The 17,171-nt window shown below is 34.7% G+C and overlaps 1 protein-coding gene across 2 annotated transcripts; it reads left to right on the plus strand.

The window, feature by feature from the left end:
• Positions 1-182: 182 nt before the first annotated feature.
• Positions 183-2,991, plus strand: LOC122290712 (thioredoxin-like protein CITRX, chloroplastic). Of its 2 annotated transcripts, none has more exons than XM_043098316.1 (4): positions 183-520; positions 845-967; positions 2,379-2,459; positions 2,550-2,614. In XM_043098316.1, exons 1-4 carry the CDS (start codon positions 275-277, stop codon positions 2,583-2,585), a joined length of 486 nt encoding a protein of 161 aa, XP_042954250.1. In that variant the 5' UTR covers positions 183-274; the 3' UTR covers positions 2,586-2,614. The 2 variants fall into 2 exon arrangements, with proteins under 2 accessions (XP_042954250.1, XP_042954249.1); XM_043098315.1 differs by lacking the exon at positions 2,550-2,614 and adding an exon at positions 2,656-2,991 and having other exon boundaries at positions 190-520.
• Positions 2,992-17,171: the final 14,180 nt, after the last annotated feature.

Consider the following 17,171-nt stretch of genomic DNA (forward strand, 5'->3'; position numbering starts at 1 on the left):
AACAGATCTTTTCCTATTTGTCACTTTCTTTTTGGAACAGAGTATATGATAATTTCAAAGGAATAAAAATGGAAAGAATAAGAAGAAGGATATCGCTATTCATGGCCGAGTGCGGAAAAATATTGGTTCCCAAAAGGAATATGAATCCCTTAAGAGCCAAACAGAACGGCAATACCTCCTGCCGCCAGTGCTAGATCGTGCTGTCCAAAAACCAAACCCAGATTAAACCAAACCCCCTTCAAAGCCCTCTCTCTCTCTCTCTCCCCAATCTAAAATGGCTCTGCTCCAAATCCACTCGCCACCACCTAGCACAACCATTCTCTCCCCAATCCTCTCGTTTCATTCCCCACCACCTCTTCACTTTTCCATTCCTTACTCCAACTTGAAATACCACCAACAAAATTTACTCCATTCTACTTCCTCAACTACCAAGAACACACCTTTCTCACTTTCAACACTCCCAAGAAAGTTGCTTTGCCAGCCCCCTCGCGGCAAGTATGTTAGAGAAGACTACCTTGTGGTATGTTTCCCACAAAATATTCCCATTGACTCTTATCATAAGTTGTATGCGTTCTTGTTCCCTTTTTATTTTCTCCTTTTAAGTCTTAAATTTAAATTTGTTTCTGGTTGGATTTGAATTTTAAATTCTCTTCTTGTTTACTAGGAAACGTTGAATTGTAGATAATTTATGGCGTCATAGATAATTAATTTACTATTTAGCTTAGGTTCTTTTGGAAGCAAAGTTGGATTCGAAAGTTTTTTTCTCCCTTTTTAACAGTTTTATCTTGGTGTCGGAATTGCGCTTGAATTTTAATTGCATGCATTTGTGGTTTTGTGTGAGCAGAAGAAGTTGTCTGCCGAGGAAGTTCAGGAGCTCGTCAAGGGGGAAAGAAGCGTACCCCTTATTATTGATTTCTACGCAACATGGTGTGGACCTTGTATTTTGATGGCTCAAGAACTCGAAATGGTATTGCTTTAAGGAATTCTTGTTGCAGTTCTAGTGCTATGCTTTCAATTTAAAATGATCGCATGCTTGACCGCAAAAAGTCCTTAAAGTGATCTAATATTAATTTCGATTCAAATTAGTTGTAATGTAGGTTCCCCCCTTACCCTCGATCATCATGAGGCTTTATGCATAGTTTTGACAGAGAAATCCTTTGTAAAATCTTAAGAGACTGAGCTCCTGCCGCGGGTTTGTTATAAGGAGGCAATGAGCAACATTCCACTAGTTGCTTGATTCTGGGGAATTGATGCTTTTGATATGCTTGGGTGTTGTTTGACGTTTTGACTTGCTGGTTTACTTCATTCTTTGACAGTGGGTAATGGCAGTTGGTGGATTTCCAAATACACTTCTTTTGTAATTGACTTCTATTGTGCAAACAACAATAGTTTAATGTCGTTAGATTTACCTTTATATTCATTGAAGTAGTTCGCAGCAGAGAGTTTGTTTGTCCAAATTCAAATACTCGAGTGCTGTACCTCAGGTGTGATCTGGTTTCCATCCTTAATTTCGGTGTATAAATGATAAATAGGATACTTGATGGAGGTGCTGATTATTAGCATTTCCAGAATTGTTTATGATGTTTGTCTGTTATGAGTGTTTTGGATATATCTTCATTTTGAAAGGATCGTAGTTTCTAATTTTTCACTTCGTAACTTATTTAGATTGACTTCATATTTTATCCTTGCTTGTTGCTTGTGTTATGGACCTTTTCTTTTATAGTTTAATGAACTTTGACTATATGCTTTGAAGAAGGATAGAAAAATTTGTAGAATGGAGGTGTAAAAAGCCAAGAAGACCTTTCTAAGAAAGTTTAGAAGGTCGGGTGTTTATCTAAGCTCGGTGGTTGTTCAGATATCAAGACATGGATTTTTAATATATTGTTCCAGATTCCATGGAATGGACCACAAATTGGTAACTCTCAAAATATCTATCAAATGTTTTGAGTAGCATACAGTTATTTTGGGATAGACTGTCGGCACTGGTATAATACAACTTAAAAATAGATCATCTTACCCCTTATATAGAATTTATATACTTATCAGGAAAGTATATTTGTTTTCGCCTGCATGTCACTTGACCTGTTTTTGATTCTCGTATTAAATATCAGTTTTAGCAATTTCTTCATCATGCCATCTGAGTTCAAGTGATTGGATTGTGGATTTTCGTGAGTATAGATCTTAAGCAAGTCATAATTTTCTGTAACTAAGAGCTGCATCACATAAAAATAGGAATATGAAGTTTTTTTATAGTAAATTATTTATGAAGACCTACTATATTTCATGCTTAATTATCATATAGTCAATACAAAATAAAAAGGTTATCGTTTCAACATAAGACAAGCCCATGAATAACCTGTGTACTTGACTTGTTACAGCTTGCTGTGGAGTATGAGAACAATGCCTTGATTGTCAAGGTTGATACAGATTATGAGTATGAGTTTGCACGTGACATGCAGGTAATCACTCGCCGAGACTTCTATTTGTTTACCTCTGCAAGTTGCCATTGTTGTCTATTTTAGTTCATTATAGCTTTTTGTTGGCAATAGCTGGAGCTTTGGAAAATACATTCTAATGGAATCTAAACGGTGAGGTACACCTTGTAAAAAAGAAGAAGAAGAATCAAATTACCCATTGAGCATCCTTTTATCACAGGTACGGGGGCTGCCAACACTATTTTTTATCAGTCCAGATCCAAGTAAAGATGCAATCCGGACTGAAGGGCTTATTCCAATACAGATGATGCGGGATATAATCGACAACGAGATGTGAAGTGGGGAGTGAAACATTATTACACCAGCAGACAGATTTTTGAGGGCCCTGGTTGTCCCGGTTGCTGATGACACCTTCCCGTGGCTAAATTGGGTTTTGTAATTTATTTTACTGAGATACTGCGTTTGGAGTCAACAATTTTTGTAGCTAATATGATGTGCAATAGAGGGATATTCACTGGTTTGAATGATGTAGGAATTTATGTGCCTTCTGCTCAAAGATGGTAATACGTGTCTTAACGAGAAGGAAGTCTCTTCCCGCATAGCAAGCAGCAAGAAAACTCCTACCCACACAGTCCACAGGTCTCTTGGTCCAGCGGTTTGGAAGTAATTTGAACCATCAAAGGCCGTACATGTGCTTTTTCTTTTCCCTGCTTGCCTACACTATGACACGTCCAGCCTACTCTTGCATAAAGCATGTCTCGTGAATTCCAACGAGTGACATGCCCTGCTAGTGCTGGAGCTTCCAGTTTTTCATTTTTAAAAAAATAAAATAAAATAAGTTGCAAATTTATCTTCTGTCAAATATATTAATGGATGCATGATGCCATGTACAGAGTATATAAGAGCACTGAGTAGAAGACTATGCTCTCTGCCTCTGTATTGGATTATTGCAGCTTAAAACCTATTTTAGAATTGTACTTTTAAGAAGCAAATTAAAAGCCCAGTAATCTAATGATGAGAATGCATTCAAACTCAGCAACCCAAATGCTATTATGAACCCACTCAAGAACTCCTCAAAAGCTATATTACTTTCTAACTTCCCAATAAATATGAATAATTTAAAAATATGGGCATGAATTTAAAAAGAAAAGATTCAATATTTACAATGATTATTTGTGCTTTATCATTCCATAGTCTGGGAAAATCAAGTGTTTTGTAATGCGAACCTTTGCCCCTTTTCATGATTTGTTTCTCCATCAAGTCATATCGCATTATTGTACCTTTTCCTGGGGATAAACGAAACCAACATTATCCATCCAAAACGCCTCTAATTAGGCTTAAAACTTCCTTTATTCTAACGTGGCCTACCGCAAGCCTCTTCATTAATGATCATTTAGGCTGCTCATCAGTGTCTTTACTTTGACAAACACAACCTCAATGCCCCTCATTTCTCCTGTATTTAGATTCTACGAATCCAACGTTATCCTTGTTTTATCTACAGGGACTTAAAATTAGGCTTGAGAATTCTCTTTATTCAAACGTAACCTAATCTAGGCGGGCCCCCTTGCATTAACGACAATTAAGGCTGCTCAGTGTCTTTACTCTTACAAACACTGCCTCGATGCCCTCGAATTTAGCTAGCAGAACAAAAGAAACATGGAACCCTAAAAGGTCTACACTGCAAGCGCTTCTCATAGTTTACACAGAAACCTCGAAGTTCCTGCGGTATCCGATTTCCCATAGTTTACACATAAACCTCAAAGTTCTTGTGGACCGTGGTATCTGATTTCCCATAGTTTACATATAAACCTCAGAGAGTTCTTGTGGTATCTGATTGGATGCATTGCGAGATTATTACATGGATATACACATCAATATATATTGTATAACTATATATATACGCGCACAAACACATTAATAAATCTCAGTGGAAGATAGAAAGTAATCTCGATGATTACATGTTTATCAAATTGATAAGCCAAGCTCTCACTGTGTCGACAAATAATATCAAAGCCACAACTTAGCAGCACCATTTCCGACATGCATAAACGACCTCTTGGGAACCCCCATTGCGCAAAGTACAACAAACAATCAAGAAAATAGAAAATATAGATATATGTCAAAAACCATATTCAGATAGTTTTCTGGGTAAGTGACCAAAATAATCAGATGATCTTCCTCTTCTGCAGTTACAACTCAGTTAATGAGAGTGAGAGAAGAGAGAATGGGCTCAACATGGTCGACCGACACAATATTGAGCACAAACAGAGTGAATGAATGCAGCAGGGCAATCAGGGGAACGTAGAGATCAAATTTCGTAGACGATTTTATATATATATATATATATATATATATATGCACTCCTAAACACTATATCAAACCGCGTAAACGGCGAGGTTAACAGCAGCCTCGGAGGGCGAGAAAGCCAAGAACACGAGGGCAGCCATGATCCCAACCGGAAAGAAGAGAAGCATCAATGGCGGAGGCGGAAGCGGCGGCAAAAACAGAGGAAGCACCACCATCGACACCGCTAGAGCCAGCAGCAGCAGAACAGACCCTAAGCTGAAACACTTGACCATACTACGTTTCTCAACCTCGTGAAGTCTAAAACCATGTCCTTTGACACCCCGGAAAAGCAGAAAGAAAGGTATAGGCTTTATTTCGGGGGTTTTAAGATTAAACAGATGGTTTTCGTTCGTTGGTTTTGTGCGTGGGGGAGTTGAGAGATATATATAGTGGGTTGGCGTGTGGGCTTTGAAAGAAATGTCTGGGAGTTGATGTGATAGCACTGATAGGTGTTTGATATTTTTTAACTTTTTAAATAATAACTTTTTAATTAGAATTATTATATTTATTAAAAACTTGATAAAATGTACAAATTAATAAAAGAATAATAAATTTAAACAATTTAGGTGGTTTTGATAAATAATAAATAATAAATAATAAATAAAAATCAATGGAATTATGATGATTGATGGGATGCACTGAGTGTGCAGTGAATTGGAGCATGTGGACGGTGGGGGTTGTGATTTGTGAGCAATGAAATCTGGTTTTGAGTAATGGTCCGAATCCATACAGAATCAGAGCACCAGATCCGAATATATTCAGCAGATACGCTTCGAACATCTACTCTAAATTTAATTTAGAAACAAAGAAAAATGTTCGCTTAGTTTCTGAAATTTATCACTTAATTATTTTAATTTATTTTTTATTTAATTATTAAAGAAGTAATTATTAATAAAATTGTATTTTTTTAATGATTAAAATTACTAAAAAAATCTTGATAACAAAATAGAAGTAAAAAGAGAAAGTTTAAATATATGATCTGGCCATTCCGCTTGCAGTACCTTTTAGAAAATTTTCTTATCGTTGTCGCACATTACATATAATATGTAATTTTTTAATTTTTAATTTTTTTCTCTTACTACTACATGGTATAGAGATAATAAGTAAAGGAGTTTAATTAGTTTAGAAAAAAATAAAACAAACAAATATTCAAATAATAATAATAATAAGTATAATGTATGGTGTGTGGGATGAAAAGTAATAAAACTTCTAAATTTATGCCTTTTTTTAGCAAGCAAGTATTTCACAGATAAAATAAACGGTTACAAGATACAAGATTTAGTAGGGTAGAAATCCTAAACGATCATCTAAAAACAAACAAATACAACATAACAAAAGTAAAATAGAAGGATTTGGAGCTAAAAATTTAGCTGACAAACAATCGTCACTGGCTGTAGAGGCGAGTGTAGCTCATGCACCACTATTGGAAAGAATGTAAAAGCCAGATCTGTAGCCCTTGACCCCGATGGTGTCACGTGTAGCAACAATAGACTCCCCATAGCAAGACAGCGTGTAAGGCTCACGTGAGAAAATCTAATGGTGGAGCATGTGGCAGTTATAGGATGTCGATAGGCAACAAATCGGTGCATTTTTGTACTATGGATAGAAAATTAAAGAAAAACTTAAAACAAAAAACCGATGGACAAGTCTGGTGTTGGCCGAACAGAGGAGGGTGGGTGGAGATCGGCGAGGCTCCACCCCGCTCTGGCTTAATATGGGAGGATTATACCAGTGAAGAAAGACAAATCGCCAGGAAGAGAGAGAGAATTCACACCGCCCACTATTCTTAAATTTATGCTTGAGATGATTAATTAAATATTATAAATCGGTTTGGATAAATTATATAATTAATTTGGTAGCATTAAATATAGAATTGCTTTCCAGCATCCACATCGTCCCACCCAAAAAAAAATTTCATTCACTGAGGGAGGGGAGTTGGTGCTTCAGCTCCACCCACCTCTGGCTACGGCTTTTATTTTTGTTTATCTTTATTTTTTCCTTACGTTTTTAGTTTATTTTCGGTAGCATCGTTCAACTTTACCGATCTGTTGATTTCTGGTGACCTAGGGTGGACATGTGCCCTTTCTTCAAATTTTCAGGAGCTAATCGTCAAGCCAACAAAAGAAATCCGCCCATCCGAGGGGCACATTCGCCTCACGCACCACCACGCCTCAAAGGGTTCTTTGCTACCATGCATGGCAGTTTAGGGATATGCGGCATCGAATCTTCTAGATCCAACTAGTCTCCTCTCTCCAAATGTGGTGCGTGGCCTGCACACGCCGCCACCGCCAATTTTGCCCTATTGCCAGAAATTTGTCATAGTTTTTAATTCCTACACTATGTTTCCACTTTCCCTAACTAATGATCGAGTGAAAATGGATATAATAGTTTATGCTAGCCAATCCAAACTAATACATTACACCACAATCTTTTGTACTACGGCTTCTAACTGCAGTTTAATAATCTATTCATCAAATTATTTCAAAACCTTCACCAAACAGTCTTCCCATGTGAGAATTGGGTGGAAGTCAATATTTTGGCTTCGATCACCCCTTTGTTTTTTTGCTTTTATGTTGTAATATATATTGATTTTAGGAAGATTGTAAGGAAGTTTCACTCTTTTAAATTTGTATCGTATAACTCTTAATTTATCTATAAATATGTTATTTATTGAAGAAATAAAAATATTTATATATATAGGATTGCTGTTCTTTCCAATGCTCCTCTGACATCTAGTCCTCAAAAAATGGAATAACAAAAATGACATGGCATGTGACGCCCCCAAATTCCGTTTGGGATTGGACGGACATTTGAAGCGTCGAGACATGCAACACAAGGTTACCTGCCCCCGTTCATGACATATAAGATGCAATAATCCTAACATGCATCTAACATTATGCAATATTCGCAGCGGATAATTTTTTTTTTCTTTAGCAATACTATGCACCAAACTGAAAATATCCCAATACTTAAAACATACTTCATACATAAAGATCCATTGAATAACTAAGATCACAGCACTATTCCAAAATAGTTGTGATCCAATAGTACTGGAGATGCAACTCCATCGTACAAGTAGTAATTTAACTACTATATTAACATTAACGACGCACCGTCGTTCAGTCGACTGTGTCTAGTTGGTCAGCTCCTGATCCTCCTTCAGGTCCTGTAACAAGATCTACCATTCGGGGGGAATGGTAGTTGGGACTACCACAGTGAGATTTGATTACAAATCTCAGCAAGTTAACAAAAAACTTCCATACAGACTAATGATGCATGGATGACAGTAAAAGCATAAATGCATAATCAAATTCATAAGTAATTAAAGCATAACTTAGTGTACAACATAGCATAATTGACATAGCTTAAATTGAATCATGAAGTGAACTTGACTTAGCATGAACTTGCTCTGAAACTTGACTTAGCATGAACTTGCTCTGAAACTTGAATTAACATGAAAAATACATATTCCACAGTTGTTGTGGCCCAATGTATTCTACGTGTAAATACATACTCCACAGTTGTTGTGGCCCCATGTATTCTTCACAAACTTGACTTAACATTAAAAATACATACTCCACAGTTGTTGTGGCCCCATGTATTCTACACAAACTTGACTTAACATGAAAAATACATACTCCACAGTTGTTGTGGCCCCATGTATTTTACGCATCACATTTGTAGTTAAATACATACTCCACAGTTGTTGTGGCCCCATGTATTCTACACAACTTGACTTAACATTTAAAAATACATACTCCACAATTGTTGTGGCCCCATGTATTCTACACAAACTTGACTTAACATGAAAAATATATACTCCACAGTTGTTGTGGCCCCATGTATTTTACGCATCACAATTGTAGTTAAATACATACTCCACAGTTGTTGTGGCCCCATGTATTCTACATAAACTTGACTTAACATGAAAAATACATACTCCACAGTTGTTGTGGCCCCATGTATTCTATGTGTAAATACATACTCCACAGTTGTTGTGGCCCCATGTATTATACACATCACTATGTAGTTAAATACATACTCCACAGTTGTTGTGGCCCCATGTATTCTACATAAACTTGACTTAACATAACTTGAAATACATGACCAACTTGAGAGAGAAACATTTCGTAACATGGCATAACATATAATAAACAACATATTTAACATGACATACTTGCAACAATGAATATTACATGACTTGACATACATGTAATAGATGGCATACTTAGCATGACGTACTTGTAACGTACAATAATACATGACAGAATATATTATGTAACAGATAAAAAACTGATGACAGAATAAATTCTGTATAACAGACAATTACGTGATAACTTAGCATGGCATGACATATATAATAACACATATACATATACTGTAGTTCCTTTACTTAGCACACATACACAGTAGACTGCTAGTAAGTTAAAAGCTAACTTACCTCGATCTCCGCGTTTCTTATAAAACCTCAAGCGCGATCACGAGGAACTGTAATTAGTGATTCTAAAAGTTAGTACTAAATCACTAATAATTTGAAATATGGAAAAATACTAACTTAAAGAGTAAAATTTCCATTTTACTTTCTACATGTAGGAAAATGACCGTTTTACCCATAACTTAATGATTTTGCATACTAACTCCAAAGGTCACCAAAATTTACATGCCTCATGTAAATTTTATCCTCAACTCAAATATCAATTTAGAAAAATTTAAAACTAATCACAACTATTAAAACTCCATAGGGCCGAAATTCTCATATGCTATTTCTATTGATTTTTGTTTCCAACTTGTTTTGATCAACCTTTTGATCTATGACTTATAAATATGTGATCTTCAAACCAAACCATCACATGGTTTAAAAAGATGTCCTAAAACATATATAAGCTTCTAATTCAAGATCACATGGTTAAAAATTAACCAAAACATAAATTTAGCCAAGAACATCCACACTTTGGCTTATCTGAATATCTCTTTGCATAAAATTTCATATCTTTGAAACTAACATCAAATATCTTCAAAATAATAATATAACATGTATATAAGATGCTTAGGATCCTCCAATAAAATTATCAAAGTCATTAGAATAGGTTTAGACCACCAAAGAGTTAAACTTTCTCAAAATAGAAACTGTTTTTCTTCTTCCAGTTTCTAAGTTTCTAAATCTAAGCAAATATTTCATCAAAACCTTCAATCATGCAAAAATCCTCAACCAATAGTCATATATACATGTTAACAATACTCCATAAAAATTTCGGACCAATATCTATCCATTAGCTTGGTCAAAAACTCCAAACTATAACATATTCTCCAGTTTATCTCCCAGAATGACCTTTCTATAGTTTACACAATATTTGACTGACCAAATGATCTTCAAATGGGGCAAATAAGATATCCATGTAAACTAGACTCAAAAAGGAACAACTTATATGAAGGAGACTTTATGATAAAACACTTACAACAGCTTCGAAATGGGCATGCAAAAGAACTCCTAAAAGCTGTCCGAGAGAGAATGTTTGATATTCTTTTAAAGAAACGTGTAAATGAAGATAAGTTCGTGGGTGATGGCTGGAGATGCTTATGGAAGAGATAAAGGAGATGATAAGGCTGGAGTTGAGAGTTGAGTGTGGTTTTCTCCTACCCAAAATATCTATAAAATATTATCTCAAAATATTCTATCCAATAATATCTATAAAAATCAGTTCAATATATTTTCCAAATGTGGAGTAGACTTGGAAGAGTAAGGTGGCTAAAATCTTTCTATGTGTATTTTAAATCTCTATTCTTAAGATATTTTTCAAATGTGTATTTTGCTTAGGTGTCATGATCTCACACCTTGATTTCCTTCACAATTCCATCTAATGGTTTCTCTTTGTGCCAAGTATCTAATACTATTCATTATGTGTGGTTAAGATCTTGCCAAGTGTCCAAATAAAATATCGCTATCCTAATTTGGACATTTCACACTATGATTTTGAAAACACTGCGCTCAGTACATTTACCGAGGTTACTATTCACTCCAAAAATAAACGTAATAAACTTAGTACTGAAAAATTCTAAATATTCAATTAAGCCTAGTGGTGTAGACTATAATGTATTTTGACACTTTTAACTATCTCAAATAATTAAAATCGCATTTCTGGCACCATAGTGAGTGATAACACTAACTATGTTGACAGGCTAAAATTTATGCGATTAGTCGATTCGTGTAAACTTACAGAGTTTTCACGAGGTTCCTAAAGTCAATAGAAATTCCTTAATTGAATTTCTAGCGGGCTGTTACAATCTCCCCTCCTAAAAAAAAGATTTCGTCCTCGAAATCGAATTAAATAAGAAATAGAAATTTAATAAGGAGGTGTTGCTTACCAACCTACTGTCTATCCCGTATATATTTGCCTTTGAGATTATGTCATTCCTTAACTCTCTTACTTTAATCAACAATTAGATTATACTTCTTTGTACAGGGTTGGCCAAGTTGTAACGACATACTCTCCAAACCTAAAACTTTAAGTAAATAATCTTCCGAAACTCTTCTTTAGAAAAGCATAGGTGATATACTTTAAATGTTCTTGTAAATACCATAGTTAGTAAAGAATTCATCAAAATTAAACCGTTAACCTCTCTCTTTTTAACAAAATCGGTGGCACTCTGTTTTAGACCAGACAACTCTGATCCGCGTGATTTTTATAGGTCTTCTGTAGTTGTCAGGCGCCGCATAGCTACGACACTACTTTGTTCTTCTGTAATTGTCAGGCACCGCAGCTATGATACTACATTGCTCTTGTCTCTTGTAGAGAAATGATTCACGAGAGGTGATTCGTCATAATTTTCTCTATAAAAGAATTATTCAGTTCATCTTCTTTCTCATCTCATCTTCTTCACTTTTCTGAAATTAATCTGCATTCTTACTCTGCAATCTCTTTCTGCTTACTCACTTTGCAATGGCTCAGCAATCTTCTCATTGCCAAAACATGAGGTATTCTGCACCTCGTTCCCCAGTTGTTTCTGCTTCTTCCATAGGTGCTATTATGCAATCAAATAATGATCTGACTAATAAGTCAGAAAATGAACTTATCTACGAGCTTGTGAGTCTCGGTACTCGATACTCATCAGCCATTGTCGCATATTCTCAGAGACTGCAATCCAGGACTGGTGGGGTTGACAAACTCCACGAGAGTATTTCTCTGCTTCAGAGGCTTCTTATGGAATCCAACATGAAGATAGAAGCAGTAAAGCGAGAGAACAGAGATTTAAAATCTTTACTTAACTCTTCTTTTCGAGTGGCTACTCCTTTAGATAGGAGAGGCATGCAGATTTTTGAAGAGCAAGAACGTTTAAAGATTGAGGCAAAGAGCCTCAAATTTCTGTAATTTTGCTTTATGACAATAAAATAATACTTCACAAATATTCATATTTGTGTTTATATCTTCTGGTATATGTTTTATGTACTCCATTTTATTTCTTTCAGGGATTTTCATATATATGACATGATCCAATGACTTATATAAATATGCATTTAATCATGCATATTCAAACTCTCAGTAATCTTCAAGTTAATAAAAACCTCAAGGAGTTCTACTGGTCTAGGACTAACTTACTTCTTTATAATCGCAACAATCAGTCATCTTCCTAGGTGGTACTTTGATAACTGACTAGTTAATAACTTAAACTTGAAACTTTCTCTCTTATGATTGTCATAACTCTTCTATCCATCATAAGTTATCAATTATTCTAACTCTAAATGATTTGTTCCTAATGTTCACATAAATCCTCAAGACCAATATTTTACTCTCCATATAATAGTCTTCAAAAGAAGATCGATCTATGTATCCATAAAGATAGTGTTTTGCCAGAAATCATTAACTGGCGACGTGGTAATACTATTATCATAAATAAATTCTACTAAGGCTAAAGTTTCTCCTAATCAAATTACTCTTCCAAACACAATTTCTATCGTATTCTCCGAATCAAAACAATTCTCCAAATATGTGGAATACCATTTATCAATCCTACATATCCTTTCTCATATTACTAAAAGGTATTCTATATCTACATTGGTATGAACAATAATACTTCTAATGAAAATTGTTACTCTTACCACTAGGGTAACAATTTAGCTTCCAAACTGAATTCTCAAGCACTACCACAATTAATAGAAACAATGACTCGTTTGAATCAAATAATGTACAATTTACCAACCCCAATGACTTGACTTACTCCAAAATAATAATAATGCAATACTACCATCAATTGCAATCAGATCAACGTTAACTATGTTTACCTCAACTAATTCTTTATCCATCGGAAAATTCTAATCTTTTTTATTGTTATCTCCCTTAGGATTCCGAGGTATTCTATCACGAGTCATGTGTCCCTTCTTGAAACACACGAGCATATATATTAAAACCACATACTACCCTTCATACCTTAAGAAATTCAAGCCTAATGTTTGGTGCATTTCCTAAGGACATGTGGATTTACTGCCCAGAGACGTATTGCTCTGATACCACCCTGTGACGCCCCCAAATTCCGTTTGGGATTGGACGGACATTTGAAGCGTCGAGACATGCAACACAAGGTTACCTGCCCCCGTTCATGACATATAAGATGCAATAATCCTAACATGCATCTAACATTATGCAATATTCGCAGCGGATAATTTTTTTTTTCTTTAGCAATACTATGCACCAAACTGAAAATATCCCAATACTTAAAACATACTTCATACATAAAGATCCATTGAATAACTAAGATCACAGCACTATTCCAAAATAGTTGTGATCCAATAGTACTGGAGATGCAACTCCATCGTACAAGTAGTAATTTAACTACTATATTAACATTAACGACGCACCGTCGTTCAGTCGACTGTGTCTAGTTGGTCAGCTCCTGATCCTCCTTCAGGTCCTGTAACAAGATCTACCATTCGGGGGGAATGGTAGTTGGGACTACCACAGTGAGATTTGATTACAAATCTCAGCAAGTTAACAAAAAACTTCCATACAGACTAATGATGCATGGATGACAGTAAAAGCATAAATGCATAATCAAATTCATAAGTAATTAAAGCATAACTTAGTGTACAACATAGCATAATTGACATAGCTTAAATTGAATCATGAAGTGAACTTGACTTAGCATGAACTTGCTCTGAAACTTGACTTAGCATGAACTTGCTCTGAAACTTGAATTAACATGAAAAATACATATTCCACAGTTGTTGTGGCCCAATGTATTCTACGTGTAAATACATACTCCACAGTTGTTGTGGCCCCATGTATTCTTCACAAACTTGACTTAACATTAAAAATACATACTCCACAGTTGTTGTGGCCCCATGTATTCTACACAAACTTGACTTAACATGAAAAATACATACTCCACAGTTGTTGTGGCCCCATGTATTTTACGCATCACATTTGTAGTTAAATACATACTCCACAGTTGTTGTGGCCCCATGTATTCTACACAACTTGACTTAACATTTAAAAATACATACTCCACAATTGTTGTGGCCCCATGTATTCTACACAAACTTGACTTAACATGAAAAATATATACTCCACAGTTGTTGTGGCCCCATGTATTTTACGCATCACAATTGTAGTTAAATACATACTCCACAGTTGTTGTGGCCCCATGTATTCTACATAAACTTGACTTAACATGAAAAATACATACTCCACAGTTGTTGTGGCCCCATGTATTCTATGTGTAAATACATACTCCACAGTTGTTGTGGCCCCATGTATTATACACATCACTATGTAGTTAAATACATACTCCACAGTTGTTGTGGCCCCATGTATTCTACATAAACTTGACTTAACATAACTTGAAATACATGACCAACTTGAGAGAGAAACATTTCGTAACATGGCATAACATATAATAAACAACATATTTAACATGACATACTTGCAACAATGAATATTACATGACTTGACATACATGTAATAGATGGCATACTTAGCATGACGTACTTGTAACGTACAATAATACATGACAGAATATATTATGTAACAGATAAAAAACTGATGACAGAATAAATTCTGTATAACAGACAATTACGTGATAACTTAGCATGGCATGACATATATAATAACACATATACATATACTGTAGTTCCTTTACTTAGCACACATACACAGTAGACTGCTAGTAAGTTAAAAGCTAACTTACCTCGATCTCCGCGTTTCTTATAAAACCTCAAGCGCGATCACGAGGAACTGTAATTAGTGATTCTAAAAGTTAGTACTAAATCACTAATAATTTGAAATATGGAAAAATACTAACTTAAAGAGTAAAATTTCCATTTTACTTTCTACATGTAGGAAAATGACCGTTTTACCCATAACTTAATGATTTTGCATACTAACTCCAAAGGTCACCAAAATTTACATGCCTCATGTAAATTTTATCCTCAACTCAAATATCAATTTAGAAAAATTTAAAACTAATCACAACTATTAAAACTCCATAGGGCCGAAATTCTCATATGCTATTTCTATTGATTTTTGTTTCCAACTTGTTTTGATCAACCTTTTGATCTATGACTTATAAATATGTGATCTTCAAACCAAACCATCACATGGTTTAAAAAGATGTCCTAAAACATATATAAGCTTCTAATTCAAGATCACATGGTTAAAAATTAACCAAAACATAAATTTAGCCAAGAACATCCACACTTTGGCTTATCTGAATATCTCTTTGCATAAAATTTCATATCTTTGAAACTAACATCAAATATCTTCAAAATAATAATATAACATGTATATAAGATGCTTAGGATCCTCCAATAAAATTATCAAAGTCATTAGAATAGGTTTAGACCACCAAAGAGTTAAACTTTCTCAAAATAGAAACTGTTTTTCTTCTTCCAGTTTCTAAGTTTCTAAATCTAAGCAAATATTTCATCAAAACCTTCAATCATGCAAAAATCCTCAACCAATAGTCATATATACATGTTAACAATACTCCATAAAAATTTCGGACCAATATCTATCCATTAGCTTGGTCAAAAACTCCAAACTATAACATATTCTCCAGTTTATCTCCCAGAATGACCTTTCTATAGTTTACACAATATTTGACTGACCAAATGATCTTCAAATGGGGCAAATAAGATATCCATGTAAACTAGACTCAAAAAGGAACAACTTATATGAAGGAGACTTTATGATAAAACACTTACAACAGCTTCGAAATGGGCATGCAAAAGAACTCCTAAAAGCTGTCCGAGAGAGAATGTTTGATATTCTTTTAAAGAAACGTGTAAATGAAGATAAGTTCGTGGGTGATGGCTGGAGATGCTTATGGAAGAGATAAAGGAGATGATAAGGCTGGAGTTGAGAGTTGAGTGTGGTTTTCTCCTACCCAAAATATCTATAAAATATTATCTCAAAATATTCTATCCAATAATATCTATAAAAATCAGTTCAATATATTTTCCAAATGTGGAGTAGACTTGGAAGAGTAAGGTGGCTAAAATCTTTCTATGTGTATTTTAAATCTCTATTCTTAAGATATTTTTCAAATGTGTATTTTGCTTAGGTGTCATGATCTCACACCTTGATTTCCTTCACAATTCCATCTAATGGTTTCTCTTTGTGCCAAGTATCTAATACTATTCATTATGTGTGGTTAAGATCTTGCCAAGTGTCCAAATAAAATATCGCTATCCTAATTTGGACATTTCACACTATGATTTTGAAAACACTGCGCTCAGTACATTTACCGAGGTTACTATTCACTCCAAAAATAAACGTAATAAACTTAGTACTGAAAAATTCTAAATATTCAATTAAGCCTAGTGGTGTAGACTATAATGTATTTTGACACTTTTAACTATCTCAAATAATTAAAATCGCATTTCTGGCACCATAGTGAGTGATAACACTAACTATGTTGACAGGCTAAAATTTATGCGATTAGTCGATTCGTGTAAACTTACAGAGTTTTCACGAGGTTCCTAAAGTCAATAGAAATTCCTTAATTGAATTTCTAGCGGGCTGTTACATGGCATGTGACTTATTATGCAGATTAATGTAAGCTATTGACATGTCGTTGTCGTCGTCGTCAAGTCTCAACTGTGAGGAGACTTGCAAAGTTAACTTGCCTGCTAACCATAACAATATGTCTTCACAGATGAGGTTTTTTTTTTTTTTTTCAAAATTTATCATCCAAACGAAGAGAGATGATATACAAAATAAGGAATACTAACCCAATTTAGGAAGGGTGGTGCTAGCCACCATCTTTGACGGCTGGGTGTGCTTGTTAGTATAATTTTTTTAACATATTTGAATATTTTTAAAAAATAAAAAACACACCAATATATTAAAAGTCACTTATTTACTAATTAAGTAAAGATAAAAATCTTAAAAAAAATTA

Source organism: Carya illinoinensis, chromosome 13 (assembly GCF_018687715.1).
Source record: "Carya illinoinensis cultivar Pawnee chromosome 13, C.illinoinensisPawnee_v1, whole genome shotgun sequence".
Taxonomy (NCBI): domain Eukaryota; kingdom Viridiplantae; phylum Streptophyta; class Magnoliopsida; order Fagales; family Juglandaceae; genus Carya; species Carya illinoinensis.